Source organism: Asterias amurensis, chromosome 6 (assembly GCF_032118995.1).
Source record: "Asterias amurensis chromosome 6, ASM3211899v1".
Taxonomy (NCBI): Eukaryota; Metazoa; Echinodermata; class Asteroidea; order Forcipulatida; family Asteriidae; genus Asterias; species Asterias amurensis.
The window spans coordinates 13,206,134-13,232,692 of record NC_092653.1 but is presented as its reverse complement, the minus strand read 5'-3'; the positions used below and the strand labels follow the sequence as shown (position 1 = coordinate 13,232,692).

General features: G+C 38.2%; 2 protein-coding genes across 6 annotated transcripts in view; both read left to right on the top strand.

Moving 5' to 3' along the window:
• The window catches only part of LOC139939197 (uncharacterized), a 148,715-nt gene extending 140,013 nt beyond the window's left edge, over positions 1-8,702 (top strand). For all 5 annotated transcript variants that reach the window (XM_071934987.1, XM_071934986.1, XM_071934982.1 and 2 more), the window contains 8 exons: positions 438-652; positions 1,270-1,483; positions 1,890-1,970; positions 2,853-3,049; positions 3,627-3,711; positions 4,248-4,433; positions 5,379-5,543; positions 5,758-8,702. In XM_071934987.1, coding sequence (XP_071791088.1) covers positions 438-652; positions 1,270-1,483; positions 1,890-1,970; positions 2,853-3,049; positions 3,627-3,711; positions 4,248-4,433; positions 5,379-5,543; positions 5,758-5,829 — 1,215 coding nt within the window. In that variant the 3' untranslated portion in view covers positions 5,830-8,702. The remainder of the gene's footprint in view (positions 1-437; positions 653-1,269; positions 1,484-1,889; positions 1,971-2,852; positions 3,050-3,626; positions 3,712-4,247; positions 4,434-5,378; positions 5,544-5,757) is intronic.
• A 3,186-nt stretch (positions 8,703-11,888) lies between these two features.
• Positions 11,889-24,704, top strand: LOC139939198 (uncharacterized). The gene is made up of 5 exons (XM_071934988.1): positions 11,889-12,012; positions 14,937-18,572; positions 19,199-19,382; positions 19,888-19,995; positions 21,478-24,704. Exons 2-5 carry the CDS (start codon positions 14,949-14,951, stop codon positions 21,621-21,623), a joined length of 4,062 nt encoding a protein of 1,353 aa, XP_071791089.1. The 5' UTR covers positions 11,889-12,012; positions 14,937-14,948; the 3' UTR covers positions 21,624-24,704.
• Positions 24,705-26,559: the final 1,855 nt, after the last annotated feature.

The window sequence follows — 26,559 nt, the reverse complement described above, 5'->3', positions numbered from 1 at the left end:
AGTAATGCTTCTCAGATTCAAATTTGGGGGGATAAATAGTGATATCTTTTTCCATAACTGCAGTATTTCATAGTAAAAGGTTCTGAAAATGTGTTATACATGCATGTACTAACCAAAGCTGCTGCACCTCTTATCAATGAAAAAATAGATTTACATTTGTAGCTGACAAACTGTTAATTGTACATAATTAATGCCAAAAAATAGTTTATGGCCTGACGTTTTAAGTAAGCTGTTGTTTCCATTTATTTCCATTAACAAACGTAGACTTAGATACAGACCCACTAACTACATTCAATTTGTTGGAATCGCGTTGTTTATATATATTTGTAATTGTTTTACGATTTTAATTTAATGTTATGTTTGGCCAAAAGCTATTGTCCAGCAGTAAACAATAGAATGTATTTTTTATTATTATTTTTTTATTTATTTTTTTATAGGAGAACCTATTGGAGATGGACAAACTCCGGCATAAACTGCGTCAACAAGAGGAAGAGGTCACCAAGCTCAGGTCAGAGGTTAAAGTTCACCAAGAGAAGGAAGCGACTATGTCTAGTTTGACTAAGAGCAAGAGTATCTTATCTGAGATTAATGAGGAGTGTAGGAGGACTGCAGCGGTGATTAACACTACACCAATCAAGTTAAACATCTCAAGGTTAGGAAATTTTCTTCAGTCAAGTGTAATATATTTTATAAGCGTTTGTTTGTGAACTGTAGAAAAACTAGTGGATCAGGATTTGAGCCAGCAACCTCTTTTTTAAGTGGCAGTGCTCTATCAACTGAGTGATATTGCGATATGTTAGTGGTCTTCCATTTATTTATTTGTTTTAATTTTGTTTTTAAGTGTCTGAAGATTTGAGTACCAAAAATTTAATGTTGATGCCCCCCCCCCCCAAACAAAATTATAAAAACAATTATGAAAACAATGAAAATAACTATAGTATTTGTTTAAAATATTAAAAACAAGCAAAAAGAGTGTTTCATTGCGAGGCTGTTTCCTTTTTGTTTAAGCTGATACAGTTGCAAATCTGAAATATGGGAAGAAGTAGGGAAGACTCTTATTTATTTTGTATTATACCTTAGATCCCCTTAATCTATTGCTCCTCACTTTGCTATAAATGGATATGTTTTTGTATGTACTTGTTTATGCATCTGACAAGGGTCCAGTTTGGCCATGTCATTGAAAGTACCAAATATTCTGGGTTTTTTTTCTTGAATCAGAGATGAGATGTTGAATAATCACTAGATTTGCATTTGCTCTTTCCTCCACAGCATCAAGGGTAACAAAACCCTGAACGGCACCCTGTCGCCCAAGAGCCCATTTGCAAGTACGCAAAAGTCAACCCAGAGCCCCGGCCGCACCCAGATTGTCGCCGCTCTGACTAATCTGAGGATAAGTAATGAGGAGCTTAGGAACTACGTCCAGACTCAGAAATCTGAATTGGAGAGACAGAAGAGGGCACTCGCTAAGGCCCAGAAAGAAAAGGTACATGTTTTGATAATAATTTTCGTCTTGGTGATCATGAGACGAAAATTATTTAAGCATGTAAAAAACGTATTTTCATTACATTGTTTTACTCATTTCTCAAAAACTACAGCACCTCAGCAAGTAATAATTTCAGGGAAGCTTTTTAGTATCATTATCTTCAAATGGTGTAAGTTTAATATAGATCTGTGGACATTGTGTTTTGTGTTACAAAAAGTACCAAAAACCGTTAAGTGGCTTGCTTAAGGACAAAAGTGTCTCGAGCGGGAGTCAAACCCATGACTCTTCTGTCTCACATGTTTGATAGACAGTCCCTCACCATCATCCTTAGAGGCTTCCGTGTTTCCAAATATTATTTTAACATCAAGTTGTAACGTTCCTTGTTTCTTTCTTTTTTGTACTTCAGGAAGATGAAGTTAAAAAAGTGGCTAATACTATTGGCAAGAAATCTGAAGATATGGATACAATGAGAGATAGGTTGATACAGGTAAAGGACTAATAATAATAACACTCAGAATAATATATTATATATTGGAGTCTTAAATAGTGCACAATCAACCAATAAGGTGCTCAAGGCGCTGGAAAAGAGAAACTCTGTTTAAGATAGGTTTTTAAGTTTTTGAATTATGAGACTCATGGTTTTAGCACTTTAAAAGGGTTTAAAAGGGTTTTAAAAAGTCAAATGCTTAACAGCCACTGCTAGAAACAAACTGCCAAACCCCTTTTCTCTTAGTGTTAAGTATTACTTTTTTGGTAAATGTGCATTACACAGCTATAAATCCCATCGGAAGGACGAAGCAACAATAATGGTTAAGTATCTTGCTTGGAACACAAGCGTCAAGCATCAGAATCAAACACATAGTCTATTCAGCTATTTAAAATTAAAGGCAGTGGACACTATTGGTAATTGTCCAGGACTAGCCTTCACAGTTGGTGTGTCTCAACATATATATAAAATAACAAACCTGTGAAAATTTGAGCTCAATCGGTCATCGAACTTGCGAGATATGAATGAAAGAAAAAAACACCCTTGTCACACAAAGGTGTGTGCGTTTAGATGGTTGATTTCGAGACCTAAAGTTCTAAATCTGAGGTCTTGAAATCAAATTCGTGGAAAATTACTTCTTTCTCGGAAACTATGGCACTTCAGAGGGTGCCGTTTCTCACAATGTTTTATACCATCAACCTCTCCCCATTACTTGTCACCAAGAAAGGTTTTATGCTAATAATTATTTTGAGTAATTACCAATAGTGTCCACTGCCTTTAACAGTCGATGGTTTGACTTTTGAATTAGGCAATTTGAAACTAACTCTTTCATAAGCCAGCTGTCTGTAACCAATCTAAATATACACCCCTCTCTCTTAAAAGGACCACCTCGCTCAAGTAGAAGAGCTCCAACAGCAGACATCGAGGCTGCGCACCAACGAGGGAGCCCTTCAGGAGCGCCTACTGGACAAAGACTCCGAGCTGAGAGAGATCCAGCAGAGCATGACACAATGGAAGGAGGAGACGGCTCTCAAGATGGCCAAGAAGTTTGAGGAAGAACTCAGCAGAGAACTTGAAATGTAAATATTGCTTCCTTTTTCAGTAATGTTGTTTCTAACTGTTTATTTTTTTTTTTTTTTATATCTCATCAGAGAGGAATGAGAAATTTCAGACCTTTACCTGAATTCAGACTTTTTTGTGTCTGCCTGGTGAAAAATTAAGCTATTAGTTTTTTTCAGGTATGAAGAAATCTGTTGATCTACTTCTCTATTGGCACATTGGTTTTGAGATAATATTGTCCAAAATTCGGAGCACTTGGAATACACAAACCTTTCTCAGATTCAAATTTGGGGGATAAATAGTATATCTTTTGCCATAACTGCTTTATTTCAAAGTGAAGGATACCTCAAAATGCATTATACTATCCAAGTAAGCTTTTATTGGCACTCATTTTAGGAGTTACTATCAAACATATACCTTCCCTTTAAACAGCATTGGGTGCAGCTAGCAGTAGAGGCGTCACCATTATTGGATACAATTTTTCTTCGGAAACGAACTACCTGCAAACATTGCCTTGCCGCTGTAAGACCACCTTGAACAGGTTCTGTATTTTACAAGACATTATGCCTGACATTGATCCCATGTTCTTATTTCCAGTCGCCTTCAGGAGCAGATCAACAAGAGAGATGGGTCGTCCTTACGAGGTAGTCAGACAGATCTTAGATCCAGACATTCATCATCAGTGAGTCCAACATTTGTTGAAATAATTTCAAATTGATCATTGAGTTGTCCAGAACATTACTACTGGCCTTGTTCGAATCTTCCCCTAAAGACTCGTCTAATGAGGACTGCATGAACATTATATTAACAAAGAAATTGACAAACTTGAGTGACAGTTAACAAGGAGCTCAGTTGGTAGAGTGCCAGCACGCTAAACCGGAGGTTGTTGGTTTAAATGCTACTCTTGTAAATTTGTATTTGTTCAACCCCAAATCTTTGATAATTTTACTCAGACAGTTTTTCTTGTGAATCCCCTTGGTGGTCCCCTGGCGGTCCCTATTCAGGTTGTGTGGTAATATTTGGTGTGATCCCTGGATACAAGGCAGATAACGGTCGCATGGCTAACTAAGATATTGACAAAATAGGGAGACGGCAAACATAAAGCTAGATAGCTCATCAGTTTGTAGAGCGCTGGCACTTAAGTCTGGAGGGTGTTGGTTCAAATCCTGCTCTAAAAAATGTGTCTTTGTTCAACCCCAAATGTTTTTTTCTTATCAGGGTAACGTCAGTCCTTCCACCAACTCCTCCGCAAGTGACGCTTCAACCATTCGCCTTCTCAAGCATCTCCAAGAGAGGGTCAAACAACTGAGGACAGAGAACATGAGCCTGAGGAGGAGCAGTAGAGGACCTCTTGAGACCTCTGGAGAGGAGCGGAGTAGTCTGCACTCCAGCAGGAGCACTGGGGTAAGGTTCAGGACCACATTTCATAGGGCAGCTTAGAGACCAAAGCAGCTGCAAGCGGCTTGCACCAAAATGCCCAAACGGCTGCTTAATTTGACTAACTCTAGCTTTACCCATGGGGTCAAAGAATATGATTAGGACTGAATTGACACTTTGAGTGGTTGGGTTGGTGTAGTAGTAGTATCTTTCTTCACCTTCCACCTCTAGGAAGTGTCGTGGCCGAGCGGTTAAGAGCAACAAATTCAAACACTGGTGTTGCTGGTCAGCAGAGTGTGGGTTTGAATCCCCAGCCGTGACACTTGTGTCCTTAAGCAAGACACTTAACCATTGCTTCATCCTTCGGATGGGACGTAAAGTCGTGGGCCTCATGTGTTGTGTAACGCATGTAAAAGAACCCAGTGCTGCACTTATCGAAAAGAGAAGGGGTTCGCACAGCAGCCACAGCCAGGTGGCTGCTGTATGCGCCGCAGCACCTTGTAAACCATTACATGGTGTGTCAAGGAATAGGTCTCACAATTTAAAAAATCTTTGTCCCACTCACCTTGCAGTTAAAACAATTGGCGCTTTGTACCCCTTGGAAAACGCACGTTATAAATACGTTTATTATCATTAATAGAAACCCGGTTCAAACTCAATTCGATTCATTCTGGGGGCACTATGTGGTTTGGGTTTTCAATCCCATTATCTGACGAACAAATTGTAGCCACTGAGCACCGCCTGTGAGCTGTGTGCTTACCGACATCTCCGTAAAATGAAAACCACTGACCATTTGTATTTAAGAGTAGATGTCTTCACCCCCTTACTAAACTTGTTTATTTGAAAAATGTTCCATGACACATTGTTCACCAATATTCTCTATTGTTCTCCATTGTGGATGTCTTAAAAACCCCTTACTGAAACTTTATTTGAATCATTTTCAATGAAACATATATTATTTTTATTTTGTAGAGCAATGACAAAGACCATCTGCTCTATCAGTTACAGCAGAAAGTGAAACTCCTCGAGCGTCAGCTTCAGGTAGCTGAGGAGCGGTGCCGTGAGAACGCCATGAATGCCAGCGAGAAATCATCTGAGAATAGCCGTCTACAGGGCGCCCTCACACAGCAAACCAAAGTAAATAAAAAAATTGCATTTTAATTTTGTATTTTGAGGCCACTCCACTTGGTGTTCAAAGTGCCGTACCACATGGCCAAGTCAAGCGACTTTTTGCTCCATGATTGGGTTGGCAGAGAGACACCACATGTTGCCAATCAGTGCTTTGAGGCATTATCTTTCTCTTTATTTTAGCACTTTGACTATTTTTTTCCCTCCCATTTTTCCCCATCAGGAGTTGATGAAGATGGAAAGAGCGTACTCCAAGTTGTCCACACCGCCCCCTCGTACGCCAGTACGTCTGTGAATGCTGTGAACGCTAATGTGAAATCAAGATACATAAACAAGTCGTAAATACTCATCGCTTGGTTGTCTTCTTCTTTGGAGCACATCATCTATTCTTGAAATAAGTATTATTTTTATTTGAAGCTTTGCATGGTGTGGATAAATAGGAAGAATCTTTAAATAAATAGTAAACTTGCGGGTATAGCCACATGTAAATCTCTTTTTTGGGGGGTTTTGGCTTTGAAAAGAGCCGGTGTGGTTGTGACGTTTCAAACAGTTTACTGCTCGTTTTCTCCTGAAGACGAGCAGAGTATACTGTTCAAAACGTTGATGAGATTACACCTATAGTCTTCAAATGTCTGGCTAGGATTGGGGCACATCTCACAGCCTTTGCTGCCCTTACAGACAAATTTCACAAAGCCTGTAAACACAACAACTTGCTAAGCACAGACAAATCATTCTAAGCAGAATTAGATTACCAGCCAACATTCCACAAAATCTGTAGCACTGTTGTGACTGGTGACCCATTCCTTTTTCTTCTTTTTTTCTGCTTAGCAAAGAAATTTGCTCAGCAACATTTTTCTGCTAAAAAGCCTTATGACATTAGGTCCAGGTCTTCAGGGTAACGCTGCTCATCCTTGAGTTATTGAGATATATGGGACCAAATGAGAATAAAGGGCAAACTGATCAAGGAAGTTCTCTAAGACCCATATAGACAGCATTTACATAATATCACCTCCGTCTTTGGTGTGTACCTACCGTGTGTACCGTAGCAATCGTAAGGATTGATATTCATTATGCAAAAAAGAAAGGTGTCTGGCTAGTTTTCCCCCAAGCAACAGTTTGGTTATAGCCCTATTTATTGCAACCCAAGTTTTTTTTCCAACTGAGGTTGGAAAATTGCAAAACCAAAACTGAGATAGCTACAGTGTTTCACAAAACCACTGAAGTGTTGAGTTTGTTGGAAACAAATCAAACAATCTAATTTACCAAGAGGGAATCGTGCTCATTGTGGGACGACGCTGTTGAGTGCTACCTCAAGTTATATTACTCTGTGGCGAAGAATTACTTTTTTAGTCTGAACAAATGACGTCACATTTCGAGGCTTGTGAATTACCCCAGAGATTTGGTCAGTCCTCGTCCATTATCACCTTTCAACTACATTCAATTCACATAGAGATACGCAATTATATGCTAAATACATACGACATTACATGCAAGGACATGCACTTTACAAAATACACTGTCTGCACACTGCATTTATTAGACGACCGGAAGTAAATTACATATTTGTTGTTTTTGATTGGTCCGAGGTGATGTTTGTCAGCTGCACCCACATCACTTTGAACCAATCAAAACACAGATATAGAAAGCTTACGTCACTGCACGTTTATCCAATGATATCTTTGTATCAAATGAAGTAACTGGTTCTGAAAAGCAAGTACACTATGTACCTCTCTTTATCCTTTAGATAAAGACAGGGGCCAAGTCAAAATTTCTGCTTTGGAAAACCGCCCTCTTGGGGCTAACCGAGTGGAAAGCAATGCACTTTTTTTCTAATTAACAACTCACTTTTTTTTAACTGAAGTTTCTGAAAAGAAACTTTTTGACTTACTTCAGCAAGACATAAACCTTAAAGAAACTTTAAATTGCTGGCAATTAAGGGTTTCAGATTATGTTTTTGTGTTTTCTATGTAGGAAGTATCAGCACTTCAAACATCAACAACTTAACACAGGGTATTTTTGTATGTGTTGTTAATGCTACTTTCCACTTGAAAAAAATGTCTGTTTTCAAATTGTGTGTGCTTAAATTAATTTTGTGTTCAGATTTTATGTTTTGATTGCTGTTTGTATAAATTGATTTGAAGTTTAACATGAACTTGTTTTTATATGTTTTCTTTTTAATGTTGTTGATTTATGGTATTCAAGTAGTTTTCCAACTGTGCCTATACTGTTATATGGGAATAGAGCATTATGGTTGATTTTGTAAAATTATTTTTCATACATTCCCACCTTTTTAAATCACTGAAATTTATAGTAGAAAGAGCAAGATTTATAGTATTATACAAATCATATTTTAGAACTTTACAATCCAGTTGTAATTTTGAATGCAGAAATTTATTTTGTAAAAAATTGAATGAAGTATTTATTGAAGAATAATGAATGATGTTTTCAAGAAATTAAGAGTTTGTCGTTGAAGTTTTTTTTATGCAACAGTTATGTTTTGGTTTTGAGTGGAGTTATATGTGTATCTATTATTAAGATTCTTTATATTTAATAGCACTTTGCAGTTAGTGAAAAAGGCTCATTCCAAATTCTATGCTTTCAGAAATTGATTGTGTGTGAAGTTTTCTAGTTTTTTTTGTAAACTTAAAGGGATGGTACAATGTTAGTTTCCACAAGTGTACAATCATCAGGTTTGAAGATTTGGCAAAAAGAATGCCAAACAACGGTTACTGTTCACTCAGAAAATGGAAGTCACTTTCCATGGAGTGCTACGTACTGATAGTGTGGTACAGAGTAAAAGCCGAGTCCCAATCATGAAAACGATAACGACCACGACACAAAGAGAACGCATTCTTTTGGTTGAATTGCCCATTGTTTCTTTGCACATCATTTAATCCTGAGAAAGTAACATAGATTACTAACACTGCACTATCCCTTTTAATGCCACCTATGAGTTCTCAACTCAGAAACTGTTATTAGAACCTGTTGCTATTTTGTTTTTCATAAAACTGATTTATAAGTATAGATCCAGGAACCAGTGTGCTATTCACTTTTGATGGCTTGTTTCTTTTCTTTGGCTGACTCAACCAGACAAAAATGTCCTAGTCTTATCAGAAGCATCCTTATTCATCTATTTTATGTCTTTGTTGTATTAAGAGCGGTTTAAGCCTGAACCTTATACCACCACTGATCACAATTGTGTAAATCACTTTGTGGACACTCCTTTGTTCTGTACATTTAAAGGCAGTGGACACTATTGGTAATTACTCAAAATAATGATTAGCAAAAAACCTTAATTGGTAACAAGTAATGGGGAGCTGTTGATAGTATAAAACATTATGAGAAACGGCTCCCTCTGAAGCAACGTAGTTTTCGAGAAAGAAGTAATTTTCCACGAAGTTGATTTCGAGACCTCGGACTTAGAATTTGAGATCTCGAAATCAAACATCTCAAAGCACACAACTTCGTGTGACAGGGATGTTTTTTCTTTCATTATTATCTCGCAACTTCCACGACCAATTGAGCTCAAATTGATTAAACACCTCTTATTCTGTCTGAAATTTCATATTTGATAAGAAATAAGTAATCTAATTTCGCTTTTGGGGTTTATCGCTCAGTGAGCGTTTTATTAAAAAAGAAAATTGACATCAATGCAATGCAAAATTCGTAATCGTTTATTTCACTATTCTCTCGTGACCCAAACTTCTGCAGGTTTGTCAGTTTTGTATGGTGGATTACATAAAGTGCTTACACTGCCAGCAACATTTTTTGCTAGCAAAACCAATTCTGTAATGTTCCTTAAATTTCATGCTGTTTATAAGCAATACTGCTTGACACATTTCTTTGCTAAGAAAAATTGAGTCGGGCACAAGCCACAATAATGCAAACGTAATGTAATTTTTGCTGGTATAAATCTGATTCTGCTAAGCAATACTATTACGTGTTTAGCAACTTTTTGTGCTTATAAACAGGCTTTATGAAATTTGGCCCTATGAACAAAGTTCGCAACAATCATTTTGTTTGGCAAATAATTAAGAGAAATGTCCTAGTCCCATAACAAAATTGATCCTCGTCACACACCCAGGATCTGCACAATCTGATGCATTTATTATCGAACGAATTATAGGAAGGTATTGGGTGTATTTGTATGTGAAATTCCGTCCATAAAAAATTATTCAAGTTTTAAGAACCCTTTTTAACTTCTTTTTACACAAGAATCATGGTTGATGAAACAAATGTTTTATCATTTTAAAAGTTAATTGGGGAACTACTCAAAAGATGTGGGTTTCTCCTCTTATAGGCCTTATATACTGAATCTTACTTTTGAACTTTTGTTTAAATAATTCCTAAATATTTAAGAGACCTTGTGCACCTGAAATCATTTGAGTTTTGCGTCTTGGCTAGAGGTTCAAAGGAGGGTTTCTCATTGGCCCATCCTGTGTGCGCACGTAAAATGGTTGACGTTTTCACAGGGGTCATTTTCATGAAGCTGGCAGAATATAATGCTTGACAAATTCCTAGGCTAACATTACAAGAAATGTGTGGGACACCACCCACAACAATGTCAACTTAATGTAATTGTTGCTGGTAAAAATTTTCTGTTCAGCAAAACTTTGCTGTGCTTAGCAAATTGTTTTTGTGCTTACAAGCTTTAGCAATTTGAGTCAAGGTGTTTCAAAAACTGCTAAGTTTTTGTTTTTGTTTTTTTTTTACATTATTTTGTCCTCATTTATAACACTACTTTTTACACAAAGTAAAACGGAGAGGTTGGCAATTTTAAAGTTAAATCAAAACATTTGTAAGAACATAAGTAAGAAAACAACATTTTTTTGTTGTGTCACTGTCTCGATAGGTTGCTATTTTTTCAATTACCTTACAGTGTAGGCCTAATGATCAGTAATTTTATTCATGGATGTGTCATCACACACTGTACGATAATGAAGATATTTTATAGAATAAAAATTTGGAATACCGAGACTATTAATGCGTTATTTTATATAATTTAAGGGCAGTGGACACTATTGGTAATTTCTCAAATAATTATTAGCATAAAACCTTACTTGGTAACGAGTAATGGGGAGAGGTTGATAGTATAAAAACATTGTGGGAAACGGCTCCCTCTGAAGTAAAGTGGTTTTCGAGAAAGAAGTGATTTTCCACGAATTTTGATTTCGAGACCTCAGATTTAGAATTTTGAGGTCTCGAAAGCAAGCTTCAGAAAGCACACAACTTCGTGTGACAAGGTTTTTTCTTCTTTCATTATCCTCTCGCAACTTCGATGACCGATTGAGCTCAAATTTTCACAGGTTTGTTATTCATGCATAGAAAAAATGTTGAGATCAGCAAGTGAGAAGACTGGTCTTTGACAATTACCAATAGTGTCCACTGTCTTTAAGGGCACTTGTCGACAGTATTGGTAATTACTCAAAATAATTGTTAGTCAAGAATAACAACTTATGAGCAATTGAGAGCTGTTGATCAGTGTGAAGGGAGAAACGGTTGCCTCTGAAATAACGCATGTTTTTGAGAAAGAGTTAATTAATTTAATTTCTCACTCAAAAAAGCCCTTTATTCCCGAAGCTTTATGAGGAATAATATTATTATGAAAGCGAATTATTTTGTGTACAGTTTTTGTTTCCCTCTTTGATTATTATTTTGCAACTTCGATGATCATTTGAGTCAAAATTTTCACAAAAATTGTGGTTTTCGATACACCACGTAAGGACGCTGATCTTTGATTATTACTCTCTGAGACTTATGAAGGAAACAACAAAGAGGTGATTTCTTCAAAGAAAACATTCCACATTATTGCAATCACGGTCAAAGACTTTCCCGAACAAACGTTACCGAACAAACGTTGTTTTCACGGCATTTTAAGGCCTATGCGAATTAAATTTTACATAGCCTAAGCAGCAGATCTGATGCGCTGATAGGCTAATTACCCCTACCCCTACCCCTTCCACTTAATAATAAAAACACAAAATAAATATTCACTGGTAGGTATTGTTTTCAAAGTTTTGTTGAAGTTTTGTTATTACAATAATGAAAAACAAATCATGTTAAAAAATGAGGCATTTATAAGCCGTGTCCGAAACGGTGACTTCAGTTACAGCTACGGCTAGATCCTGATTTTAGCAGCCCGAATAGCCATACCATACCGAAGCCGCTGCTACATTCGGACACTGACGACTTTAGATGTGAGCAAGTGCGATCAATTTGCCTGGTACCCAGGATGTATTTCATGCAAAGGAAATCATTGAACATTGACAACAAGTGGTTGGCAAACAATTATCGAACTTGCCCTGTGATTTTTATTGGATAGCGCCCTCTATTGTCAGGGTTATTTCATGCAGGTCGCAGTTCACGTGCAAAAAGAAAATTAAAAGCAACAGGCCTGTGTGGAGGATGGTGCGAGAGGTTTAGGCGGCTGGTTCAACTAAAACATTCAGTCTAATTAATAGAAGCAAGTCACAAGTTGGTAAGTTCAATATCATAGATAACATAATGTACATTGGTATAGGGGCAGGTTGTTTTTTGCTTACTGAGCTGTAATTATCGGCATGTATCAGTTCAAAGAGAGTGTGTTTTTAATCGTATCGTATAGCGTCATACGATATGCGACCCTCATCATATGTTTTCGAACCCCCCAACTTTGATTACCGTTTACCGCGAGATTGTGCAAGCTGCATCGGTGACAGAAGCTCTGCAGTTTACTCACGGTCTGTATTTTTATCAGGCGTAATCGTACTGAGAATAAAGTTTCCTGACGTTGGTTTATACTCAAATATTTATAAAATGATTGAGTTTTGGTACAAATCACTAGTGCATTATTATGGATAACTTTCCGTATGGCGCCACCACTTTTTCACTCATTTTTACAAAAAGGGATATATCAATCAGGTAAATTAGATACTATATTATTTTATTTCGAATGAAAAAGTGGTGGCGCCATACGGAAACTTTTCCATTATTATTATGCCAACAACATTCAACAAAATAATGTCAAATGAGTCAAAGAAACCTCGAAAGTTCAGAAAAAAATTACTATCTGCATAATTGAGTTTCATTCTGTTTTAGTCACTAGATGGATAACGTGAGGTGGTTACTATTTTGGATTCTATGGTGTGCCATATGAGGAAAAAATTAAAATATTTTAGGTGAAAATGACCCAAAAAATTATTTTTGATTAACTGCACACTGTAATAATAAATTCCGATAAGCGTAAAAAATATTACGTCTATATTAAAGAGAATAATATCATAGATTGGTTTCTAATCTCCTGAAACAAAACATTACTGGTCTAAAATGGGGGAAAATGGATTGTTATAAAGTGTGTGTGTTTTAAGGGGGTGGGGTGTTTTACTAACATGCCTTATGATATCTCTCGATTCTAATATAGTAGTAGCCATACCCATGATCCCAAGCAGTACTCGATCCTACCATAAATGTAAATACCAAGCCATCCCAGCACGTCTCCAGCTCTACAAACATTCGTTTTTTCCACGAACAGTCTTGTGGTGGAATGCTCTCCCCAGCCAGATCCTCGAGCTCCAATCCATCGGGGCTTTTAAGGGGGCGGTTGGAGCAATCATTTAGCTACCTCCCAACTTTTTAATCGCACCTTGTACAATAAAACGCACCTGCAACACTTGGCACCGCACACAAGCAGCTATCCTTGGCGTTTATATCCTGACTGAAGGACTATGCCAAGTACCGAAGTAGAAGTAGCAGTAGCCATAAAAAAAAAAAAACATTGCCTTAGAAAAAAAAATGTAATTAAATTTGTTAAGTAGTAATTGAATATAATATTTTTGATTTATTTTGCACGCCATACTAGCTTCTGAGCATTCAATAAAATACCAACGAATGAAAGGTGTGAAAACATATGATGTTGCTCCAATGTCGTGCATGCATAAGCAATGTTAATGGCGGACTGTCTTTTGCAACGTAAAACCAAAACTTTAAAAATTTCAACACATGATGAAGTGTAAGTGTTATTGTTATAAAATTGGATAGATGATTTGAAAAAAAACCATTCAGTTTTTGATTGTGAACAATTTTCCTGTTATCATACTGAATACACATGACACCAGGATATAACCATGGAGGAAGAAATAACTCTGGCTCCGCCCCGATGTTTAACCTTAAAATCTAAAAAATTTAGATTTAGAAGAATAGGGGATCTGAGCCTATTTCTCCATGAATAGGAGGAGGTATAACATTTGTTAATGATCAAATTTTAAAACATGCCAATATTTTCTTGGATGGGTTTAACTGTCGTCAGTGTCCGTCATACAACTCACTGAAAATTATTCTTAAAAAAAGTTAAAAAGTTAAATTTTATTTACCTGTCAAGACTGAAGTAGACCCAGTTAACTCTATTTTGACACTGCGGTTCGAAGGAGTACAGCGCCCAAGTTACTGGGTCTAATATTATTTTTTGTCACACCACACAGTGGTCAGGTTCAGCTCCAATCATGGTCGTTACACAAGATCGATGCCCAATTTCATGGCACTGCCTCGCTGCTTATAGCCTAATATATAGGGGAAGCAAAGAATTGGTTGGTGCTTACGGAGTCATTGATTTATCATGCCTAATTTCAAGTGTATTTCCCAGCTTAGTCAACCCAATAGATATTTTATTTTTTTATTTTTTTTTTTTTGGGGGGGGGGGGGGGAAAGCAAAATCTGTTTTGGTCATATCCAAGACCCCCTGCAAAATGCGCAGCGCATTTACACACACCTGTCGTGTCTGCCATTTTGCCAAGGAGTCAAAATCGTACATGATAAACATGCACAAAAGATCCGACTCTAAAGTTGATGAGCATTGTTCGGAGATGCTGTTGTTATTATTTTCAATTACTGATGATGAGTGATGACAGAACAGTATGATTACTATGTTTTCCTTCCATTTACTTTACAACAACCAAAATGAATGCCATCCACTACTGGGTTTTGTTTTGTTTTGTGGAGGGGCGGGTGGTTTCCTTTCTTCTCCACCGCAGTGGAGAGGAGGGGAGGCCTTCCTCTTGCTCTGTATTGTTTGATTGTATTGACATTGACTAAACGACAAATAAATAATATGAATAATAGTAACAGACCCAAGGTTACAAAACGTGAAAAAGTTGCCACACTGAGTCCGTTTGTTGCACGTTCATCTTGTACAAATAAAGACCCAACTCATTACCTGAGTTAACTGACTTACATGTATTGTAAGGTCACATTAGAGACATTGTCTGGCCTAAGCTTTATGTACATTCTAGCCAGACCAAACTCTTTCATGATTTTCTGAGGATGGTATCAGACATTTTAAGAACTAATTTGATGTGACCCAGCCTTTACTCACGACTCATTTCTCGATTTCAAGATTACTTAATCCTAATTATTCATTGCATTTTTCAGTGAGTATTCACCATGGCCAGCACTAAGAAACGGAAACGACTCTTGTACATGGAAAGCTCATCAGATTCAGATCAGGATGAAGTCAAAGCGTCTCTCAAGAAAGCTGCGCAGTCGCCACATAGTGAGAAGAAGAAGACTGGGAGGAATGGAAGACCAATTAATAAGAGACTCAAACGACCAGTTGATGATTCAGAGGATGATTTCGAGGGATCAGAGATGGAGAAAGAGAGAAGTAGTGATGAGACTGAAGTAGATAGTGATGCTGCAGAAGAGGCAAAGTCAGATCAGGAGTCTCCGAAAAGAAAACGGTCATCAGCAAAACGCATCAGTGGGGGAGGATTATCAAAGAAGAAATTGAAGCAGCGGGAGACGAGCGATGTGGAGGAGCAAGAAGAAAAAGATGAGAGTGAAGAAGAAAGTCTTGAGGTGGATGATTCGGACAGTGATTATGAGCCGCTTAAGAAAAAACCTGCTCAAACAAAGCACATTAAAAGCAATGGAAGATCCCCCCAAAAGAGGCGCAACCAAAAGGAGATGGGAAGTAGTGAGGAGTCGGAAGAAAATGAGAGTGAGGAAGAAAATCTTGAGCAGGTGGATCAATCAGACAGTGATTATGAGCCACTGAAGAAAAAACCTGCTCAGAAGAGGCGCAACAAAAAGGAGATGGGAAGAAGTGAGGATGATGACGAGTTGGTTTCTTGCAAAGAGGACAATCTTAACAAGGAAGAATCAGATACATGTAATGATGATGAGCCTCTTAAAGGAGACTCATTTGTGAAGAACGAAGGTGAAAAAAAGGCCAAGAAGAAACTGGAGATGGGAAGTGATGAGGAAGAAAATGAAGAAGACACTGAGGGTGAAGTAGATAGTGATGATGAGCTTCTTAAAAAAGAGCCAGCTGTGTACAAAAAGGACAGTGGAAAATCACAAAAGAAAATTGCTAAGAAAGAACTAGAGATTGCTAGTGATGAGGAGGAAAATGAAGGAGACGCTGAGGGTGGTGAAGATAGTGACGACGAACCTCTTAACAAAAATCTCTCAGGAGGACTCAACAAAGTTGACAATAAAACCAAGAACTCTAAGAAAGTCTCACAGATGGTCAGCAATGTGGATGAGGAAAATGAAGAAGAAGATACTGATTTGGATGAGGAGGATTCAGATAGTGACAATAAGCCTCTCAACAACAAAGGCAGAGGAAAACCACAAAAGAACAAGTCCAAGGAAGAACTGGAGATGGCAAGTGATGAAGAGGAAAATGAAGAAGATAATGGTGAAGAGGAGGTTGAATCAGATGTAAGTGATTATGTGCCTCTCAAAAAACCTCTCTCAGGAGGCGTTGACAAAGTTGATAATAAAACCAAGAGTTCTAGGAAAGTCTTACAGATGGGGAGTGATGAGGAGCAGGAAGATAAAGAAGATAGTGATATGGAAAAGGAGGATTCAGATAGTGATGAAGAGCCTCTCAACAACAGGGGAAAACCCCAAAAGAAAAAGGCTGAGAAAGAACTAGAGATGGCTAGTGATAATGAGGAAGATAAAGATCAGGATTCAGAAGAGGAGGAATCAGATAGTGATGATGAGCCTCTCAACAACAGGGGGAAACTGCTGAAGAAAAAGGCCAAGGAAGAATTTGAGAACAAAGGCAGAGGAAAACTCCAAAAGAAAAAGGCCAAGAAAGAACTAGAGATGGCAGTCTTACAGATGGGGAGTGATGAGGAGCAGGAAGATAAAGAAGATAGTGATACAGAAGAGGAGGAATCAGATAGTGATGATGAGCCTCTCAACAACAGGGGGAAACTGCAGAAGAAAAAGGCAAAGGAAGAACTTGAGAACAAAGGCAGAGGAAAACTTCAAAAGAAAAAGGCCAAGAAAGATCTAGAGATGGCTATTGATGAGGAGAAAGACGTGGAAGAGGAAGAATCTGATTCTGATAATGAGCCTTTCAAGAAAGATCTGTCATCCCCCGCACGCATAAAGAGCAAAGGAAGTCCTAAAAAGAGATCAAAGAAGCAAGAGTCAGACGCTTCGGATGAAGATGGTCCGTCAAGACCACACAGCAAGAGTAAAGGAAAACAGAAGGAGAGAGCAAAGAAACAAAAACTTTATGAATCAAATGATGATGATAGCGACGAGGTAGACTCGAGCGAAAGAGACATGATTGCAAAGTTGTCCAAAATGAAAAGGACACCTACATGTAGGACTGGTAAGAATAAGTCCAACAAACGAGAGAGAAATATTTCTGCGGTGGTCGCAGCCGCAAGTCTAATCAATTCAAGCAGTGAGGAAGATTCCCCCGACTCTGATGGCCCTCTTTCAAAAACCCGAGCGAAGTCATCACTTAAGAAAAAACGTTCTAAAGCAGGCTCTCAGTCGGATGATGGCAGTGATGATGAGTGGATTATGCCGTCGAAATCGAAATCATTGGGCCAAAGGCAGACTCGTGAACGATCACGAGAGAAAAGATCTGGTAAAAAGAGTTTGTCAAGATCTAGGAGGGGTCAAGATTCAGATGAGAGCAGTTCTGAGGATACCGATGTAGGTCATAAAGTCGTCAAACAACGGGCCAGTAAGAAGAAGGCGACATCCAAGATAGAAAAACAGCACATTTCTCATAAGGGATCAAAGATGGGTAGTGACAGTGACAGTGAATCTGATTCGGACTCTGCATTCCAAGGCCGTCTCTCTTCCAGCACAAAGTCTCAAAAGAACATTGCTTCTTCTAAAAAGAAATCATCAGCATCAAGAGTGAGTTATGAATCCGACTCTGATGAGTCGGAAAGTCCAGCTCGTAAATCAAAATCATCCAAAACCTCTGCAAGAGATTCTGAAAGTGACAGCGATGACCAAGTCCTTGTCTCAAAATCTAACAACAGCTCACATGCGAATCTCAAGCATAGGAAGGGCAAGAAAGCCCTCAAAAAACACTCGACAAGGGTTAAATCCATGGACAGTTTTTCAAGCTCTGATGAGAATGATCCGTCCTCAAAGAAAATGTCATCGCAAAGCAATCTCCAGAAGTCTGCTCGCAAAATAAGAAAAATTTATGAGACTCTCCATAGTTCGTCAGATAGTGATGAGGAAAATCTTTCCTCTAAGAGAAGGCGCAGTGGTGAATATTCTAAGAAAAAATCGTCACAAAAAGAATCCCAGAAATCCCTACATGAAAAGAGAACAATTAAGAAGGCTTTTTCGTCATCGGAAGATGAAAGTGAAGATGAAGTAGAAGTTGAAAAAAGAACTGATCGGAAGTCGAGTCAAAAGAGGTCAAAGAAAACAGGGAAAAGTAATGGCGATACGAAAAATAAAAGCTGTTCAGAGCTGGATAAGAGTTTTAGAGAAAAGGCTAGGAAAAAACTCATGAAGTTCACATCTCCACAAAGCAGTTCTGTTCTGAAGCAGAAATCCAAACCTAATGGAGGTGACACCAAGAGGGGAACTGACGATTGTGATGATTCGGATTCTAGCTCGGTGGGCGGTAACTTATCTATCAGCAGCCTCTCGTCAGATGAGGAGTTGCATCACTCAAAGATGAAGAAGAAAGAAAGAAAAGAAAACGGCTCCAGGAGTTCTGGGAAGGATTCTAAGGAGAAGAAGAGAAGGACAAGTAGTTCAAGGAAGGATGACTCTGCCAGTGAGGTATGTATCCAGGCTTTGAACTAACCCACTGCACCCTCGACAATATTATTGCCATAGTGCCCAATGCTTTTGCTGTGGTGCGGGCAGTGCCCTTTGAAAAATTCCAAATTTTCCTTAAAGAATAGTGGATTCTTCTAGCGCTCAGGTCCGTCACGCAGTGATGCTCGTGGCACTTCCACACTATATTTAGGAAGAAAGGAAATGGCCCATTCAATTTTGTGATGCACTCATTTTTCAATACCTCATTGTTAAATTGGTTCACAGAGCCATTGTATTTGATACCCTTCCAATTTTGTACTGGGAGTTCCAGTAAAAAAATAGTCAACATCAAAAACATTACTAGACATGTTGGAACTACCTGACTACATGAACAAGAAATATTCTAGAATCAAAGGTCATGGGTTCGAATCTCACCAGAGTATTATGCCTGAATGTAGTTAATGGGTTTCAAAAACAAAACAAATTCCAAGTTGCAAGTTTAACATCTACTGATTATTCTGCCCTTTGTTCTCAGTTGGGCCAAAAGAGTCTAACAGACACGGCGATACAAATGTTCACTACTGTTATTATTATTAGTGTGAAATAATATTTATACTTTATTTACCATGGAATTGAAATGATTTCAGGATTCTTCTCAGGGCAGCGCCAACACAAAGTCATCTCAGGACAGCAAGAGGATTGAGCAGTACAAAAAGTTTGTTCGCTTGTGCGGTCTTCGTTTGAACTACGTGAAGCTCTTCGCTAACGTCGCTAAGGAAGAGAAGAAGATTAAACTGTTACTGAACACTATGCGGGAAGCTGGACTAAAAGGTAAATTTTGTTAAACGTTAAAGGCACTGGACACCTTTGGTAATTGTCAAAGACCAATATCTCTTGGTGTATTCCAACATATTTGTATGCATGAAATACTCCTCGAATATGCAAGAGATTAATGAAAGAAAACACACCCTTGTTTTACAAATTTGTGTGCTTTCAGATGCCTGTAAATAAGGCTTCAGGTCTGAAGTCTTTCAATATTTGAGTGAGAAATTACCTCTTTCTCAAAAACTGTGTTACTTCAGAGGGAGCCGTTCCTTACAATATTTTATACTCTCAACAGCTCTCCATTGCTTGTTACCAAGTAATTTTTTATGCTAATAATTATTTTGAGAAATTACCATTTATACCAATAGTGTCCCAAAGTCAATCATATTTCTTGAGTGACTGATATTGCTCGCTCATAAAAGCCGCTTTCAAAAGCCACACTACAGTGTACCTCTACATTAAAAGCCACTATTTGTAAACACTAATAATTTGCTGTAATCTTCATCTTCAGGCAGGGTGTCCATATCAAACTGTCGTCAGTTGAAAGAGAGGAGAGATGAGCTGGCAGAGCTTGCGGCACTCAACCGAGACAACATCATCCAGGAAAGCTCACGCACCGGTAAGTGGTTAGATGCGTAGAAAAGCCTAAATGTTGTGATCTGTAATACAGTAGCTAGTTTTTGCGGTTTGAGACTGCCATTGTGAGGTAACTGCTCTCGTGCGAGGCTGTTCTGAGACCATCTGAAATGGAATCCCATTTGAATACCTGTGCTTTGAAATGCATGTGCAAGCACCATACAAGTGCTCAAAAGTTGTCACTTTTGTATGCAAATAAAAGGAACACGTTGCCTTGGATTGGTCGAGTTGGTATTTGAAAAGCATTCTGTAACCGTTGGTTGTAAAATGTATATGGTTAGAAAGGTATTGTAAAAGTAGAATATAATGATCTAGACAAATATGCCTCAAATTGCGTGGTTTTCTCTTTATCCTATCGACTAACACGGTCGGCCATTTATGGGAGTCAAAATTTTGACTCCCATAAATGGCCGACCGTGATAGTTCGCGACGTAAAAGGAAAACTATGCAATTTCGAGTGATACTTGTGTGGATCATTATATTCTACTTTTAAAACATCTTTCTAACCATATGCATTTCATAACGAACGGTTTCAAACGCTTTTAATAGACCAACTCGTCCGATCCAAGGGAACGTGTTCCTTTAACATTTTTTCCCCAGTACATTCCTAGCAGGGGTTAGTGTTGAGAGGTATTGATGTGGCGCACTGCCCATGGCTAACCAGGCTGAGATATACCTATTCATCACAGTTCAAAAATTCTGCTATTCTCAACACCTGAGCCAAATGTTATAGAGCTGATAAGGCACAAAGAAGTAGCTTAGCACAACAAAATTATGCCTTACACAATGAGGTTACCAGCCTGGCAAGACTGCTATGTCAAATGTACTAAAAAACAATTGACTGTATAAACACCAAACTTAAGGTAACACGTTGCCTTGGATCGGACGAGTTGGTCTGTAAAAAGCGTCTGTAACCGTTTTTTATAAAATGCATATGGTTGGAAAGATGTTTTAAAAGTAGAATACAATGATCCACACAAGTTTGCCTTGAAATTGCGTGGTTTTCCCTTGACTGTGCGAACTAACATGGTCGGCCATTCATGGGAGTAAAAAATTTGACTCCCATAAATGACCGACCGTGTTAGTTGATGAGGTGAAAGGAAAACCGTGCAACTTCGAGCCGTGTTTGTGTAGATCATTGTATTCTACTTTTATAACATCTTTCTTACCACATGCAGTTTATAACAAATGGTTACAAACGCTTTTCAAAGACCAACTTGACCAATCCAAGGCAACATGTTCCTTTAACATCTCATAAGAGAATGTAGACCTCTCAATTACATGGAAATGATTGGAAGAGTCTGAAACTCAGGGCCTTCCGAACATGACGAGGGATAAACACTAAACGATGGCTTTACGTTGTGAATGGTGTACTGGTTCTCGGTTGCTACCGGTAAATGATGATGATAAATTATAATGAAAATCTTACTGAGCCCAATATTTGTTTCCCTTTTCCCCTTCACAGGGCGTTCGAGACGAAGGAATGTGCACAGTAAATATCTTCAAACTACACCAGGGAAGAATCAGTCCAGCCCTGTTCGGTCCAGGCCTGCCGTTGACCACTTTGCCAACCTCCGAGGCATCATCAGTGATGACTCAGACAGTGACTGAAAGGCTCTGAAGGTATGCACAGGAAGTAGTGGACAAATGTTTTTTGCTGCAGCGAAGTAAAACTGAAATACTGAAGCCAAATTCCATGAGAGTAATTTGATATGCCGATTTACCCATTAGAACATTCTTTGCTTACAGGACTTGCTACGCTAACTGTGCAAGCGAAGAATGCCTAGGTACCCATGCGCACAATCAAACAAATTCTGGCTTACCTGGAAATCTGCTTGTGAGTTGACTGTTTCCTTAAGCACCGCTTCTTTGCTAACACTGTCTAAACTAACTTAGTAGTAGTAGATGCCATTATACAATCTTGTACAGATTACCGACTGAGTTTTCCTCCTAAGATGTGTGTTATGAAACGAATTAATAAAATTTGCATTTGTGCAATGGAGCAAATATTTTCATTCGTTGCAAGGTTAAAATTTCATTTCTCCAAGTTGGAAGAGGGGACATTCCATTCAACTTAGAGAAATGAAACTTTTTATCTTTCAACGCATGAAAATAATTATTCTCAAAATATTTGTTTATCATTGAACTCCAAAGTCACTCAACGTCCCTGTAAAAATTTAAACCAAGCTCCACTGCTGACTGACCAAGCTGGAGTTGAACTAACTGTACATCTGCGGTTTGGGATCAGTGTTAAAGCCATTGGACACTTTCGGTAAACAGTATTGTCCCACATTTCGTGTATTCCACAACTTATGCATAAAATAACAAACCTGTGAAAATTTAGGCTCAATCGATCATCGGAGTCGGGAGAAAATAACGGCAAAACCCACCCTTGTTTCCGCACGTTTCACCGTGTCATGACATGTGTTTAAAAGAAATCCGTAATTCTTGCTGTCGAGAATTTATATTGTTAAAATGTTTTCTCAAACAGTAAATCATTTCACGGAATATTATTTCAAGAGAAGTCTTTCCGATACCTTCTGTAAACCCTGTTAATTATTTGTAAATCTGTCAACTTTTTGTTTTGTTTTTTGTATCGAAAGTGTCCAATGGCTTTAAAGCCACAGTAGCCTGTCCAGTAAAACACACATTTTGCCAGCAATCCGGGCAAACCAGCACAGATTTCCCCCCAGACTGCACTTCAGCAATGATGACGCCCCATATGTGTATCTAAGCATAAATAATTTTGTTGAACTGCTTGCCCTTCATGTATAGAATAAATACGATTTAGAGCCCACCACTCAAATAGGTCTAGCTACAACACTGCCTTGGGGTTTACCCAAACCCTGTCTTTGAACATTCTATTTTTCAACTCGTGAAAATATTCTCACCGATGTAGGCCTATACCAATGCACTCATAAACATTCATTATTGTTTAACAATACATCGTAAATCTCAAATATTATGTTCTTTTTGTGTGCAGTGGAGTATGAGTAACATCATGTTTTCATATAAATATTGCAGCCAGACGGTTAACAAAACGGATTGGCCTTGGCCTTTTTAAAAATATATATGTTGTTCAAACTTCCAATTTTCATTCTGATACCGACTTTTAAAGGCACCAACACGTTTGGTAATTGTAAGATCCCAGTCTCACTTGGTGTATCCCATCATACACATGTAAGCTGGAAATAACAAGCCTGTGGAAATTTGGGCTCAATTGGTCATCGAAGTTGCAAGAAAATGATGAAAGAAAAAACACCCTTGTTGGACGAATTAGTCGTTTCCCACAATGTTTTATGCTACCAACAGCTCTCCAATGCTCGTTACAAAGTCAGTTTTTAAGTTAACTCCTGTTTTGAGTAGTTTCCAAAACGTATACCTTCCCTTTAAATGCACATAATTGATAATCATTCAAAATAATTGTTAGCATAAAGACTTACCTGGTGACGAGCAACAGAGAGCTGTTGATAGTATAAAACATTTTGAGAAACGGATCCCTCTGAAGTAACATAGTTTTTGAGAAAGAGTTAATTTCCTCACTAGAGTTTTAAAAGACTTCAGCTGAAGCCTTTTATTTCTACCTAAAAGCACACATATTTGCACAAGGGTGTTTTCAAGTATTCAAGTACATGTACTCTGCTCGTCAAGCAGAGTATACTGTTCGAATTGTCAAGACCAAACTGACTCTTTTCAGAGCCAACACTCACTCAAAAGAGATTTACGTGTTTACAAACATGGTTGTACCCGCAAGTTTACTATTTGTTTATAGTTTCTTCTTAAGGATGTTTTTTCTTTCGTAATTTTTTTTGCAACTTTGATGACCAATGAGCCCAAATTTTCACAGGTTTGTTATTTTGTGCATATATTGTGATACACCAAGTGAGAAGACTGGTCTTTGACTAGTACCAAATGAGTCCAGTGCCTTTAAAGCCGTTGGACACTTTCGGAACAGAAAAAATAAATAAAAGTTCACAGATTTACAAATAACTTACAGGGTTTACAGAAGGTTATTCCATTAAATGCTTTACTTTTTGAGAAAACATTAAAATCAATTCTCAACATTGAGAATTACGGATTTATAGTAAACACATGTCATGACATGGCGAAACGTGCGGAAACAAGGGTTGGTTTTTCCTGTTATTTTCTCCTGACTCCAATGACTGATTGAGTCTAAATTTTCACAGGCTTGTTATTTTATATATAAGTTGTGATAATACGTGAAGTGTGGGCCTTGGACAACTCCGTTATCGAAAGTGTCCACTGGCTTTAAAGGGAAGGTATAACCTTCGGTAATAACTCTCAAAAGTAATGGCAATAACAACTTCTTGGTTGGACAGTATTTTCGATGGCGGAAAACACCTCGAGAATCGTTCCAAGTAACGTTGTTTTGTTTTATCCCCCAAAACTTGAATATGGGAAACACTTCTGCATGAAACTTAGTCATGTTAGTAGGCATATATATGATTTAGGTTGATTGTATGGTTAGAACCCTTGCCATGTTGTATATTGTAAAAAGAGTCTCTTCTTGTATAGGCTCCTTTTTTTGTAGTGATTACTAAACCTAGGGAGTGTTGTTGCTGCCAGAGTGTCATGATAGTTGAATCATTGAACACCATGTACATAATTGTAATCTCATAATCGTTTTCATGTTGAATTATTATTAAATACCAAATAATGTTTAAAATTAAAAACAAGTTAGTGTATATAGTAATAAATAATTTTTTTTAATCTATGTATATTGTCTGAATATGTTTTATCTACATCAAAATGAAATTAAATTAGTGTTTTCTAGAAATGATAAATTTCAGAACTTTGTCTGAAAAGAGCCTTCGATAAAGACAATTAGGGTTGAAAGGTCAGGAAACTTAACTATCTTTTACCGATTATTTAAATTCTGCCTTTGAAACAATCCTGCTACATTTTTTCCCAAATGTAATAAATAAGTCATGCTCTTTGTTTAGACAAGGTACTGTTTATTTTATCCCTCACTAATATACAACCATCTCCTGGGCTTCACCCATGGCACTTAATGTACTACTAAGATTCTGAAAGTAAGGCCACCTGTGCTTGCCCTGGACTTAATGTGTAATCTCAACTTTCAAAACTTCACTCCGCAGTTCGTGTTATAAATGCCATAGAATATTTGGAGGGAAATTCATAAACTGTTTACACACCTCTTAGCCTGTGTCATTCACGCTATAGTGCACGTATTGATATTCGGTATTCCCAAAGACTTTGTAAATGATAAGAACTATTTTAGGAATCGTCACCTCGTAATAATTCGTATAGAAAGCCCACTACCGAAGGTCGTACTCTCACAGACACCTTTTACAAATTGCTTCCATTTGATCAAACTCAGTATTTCACCCCAACAAAGCTTTCAAGGAGTTTTTGCTGCATTTTAGAAATTGCCATCTACGTCTGTGTATGTTTTGCTGTAATTTTAATTAGAACCTGAAACTTTATCCTTTTCTATTGGGCCTTTGAGAAAGACTCGAAGACAAACAAAATTGACAGAAGCGCGCGCAAGAAATTGTCAACTCGTACCCGGGTCAACTTTAAAGTAGCCCAAGTTAACCTGAAGCCAAAGTCATCATGAAGCCAAAGTCAACTCGAACCCAAAGTCAACTCGTAGCCAAATTCACCTCTTAAATAACCGCGTAGCCAAAGTCACCTCGTACCCAAATTTAACTCATAGCCAAGGTCAACTCATAGCCAAAGTCAACTTGTAAGTCACCTCGTAGCCAAAGTCACCTCGTTACCAAAGTCAACTCATGCCCGAGTCAAATAGTAGCCAACGTGACCTCGTAGTCAAAGTCAAGTCAAAGCCAAAGTCACCTCGTAAGTCACCTCGTAGCCAAAGTCACCTCGTACCCAATGAGTCAACTTGTACCCAAGTCAAATCGTAGCCAACCTTATCTCGTAGCCAAAGTTACCTCGTAGCTAAAGTCAACTCGTAGCAAAAGTCACCTCGTAAATCACCTCGTAGCCAAAGTCACCTCGTACTCAAAGTAAGGCCGAATCCGAATTGGTGGTTTCGGCTGTGGCTACGACCGTTGCCAGAGAAGTTGCTAAGGGCGTCCTATACTTCAATACATGATGACGCGGCGTTCCAGCCGTAGTCGTAGCCGTAGCCGCCAATTCGGATCCGGCCTTAAATCGTAGTCAAAGTTACCTCGTACCCAAAGTCACCTCATAACCTAAAGTCACCTCGTACTCAAAGTCACCTCGTACCCGAAGTCACCTCGTACCCAAAAGCACCTCGTACCCAAAGTCAGCTCGTGCCCATAGTCACCTCTACTAAAGTCAACTTGCACGCGCTATAAGCAGCTGTATGCAATTTTCGGCGGAAGCAGCAGCAACAGCAAAAACAGCAACAACAGCAACCGTAGCAATTGAACAACTGAAATAGATAAACAAATAAATAAATAAATAATCACATAAAATAACATACTAAGTTGTGTGCTCTCTGATGCTTGATTTCGAGACCTCAAATTCTAAACTTGAGATCTCGAAATAAAATTCGATGAAAATTACTTCTTTC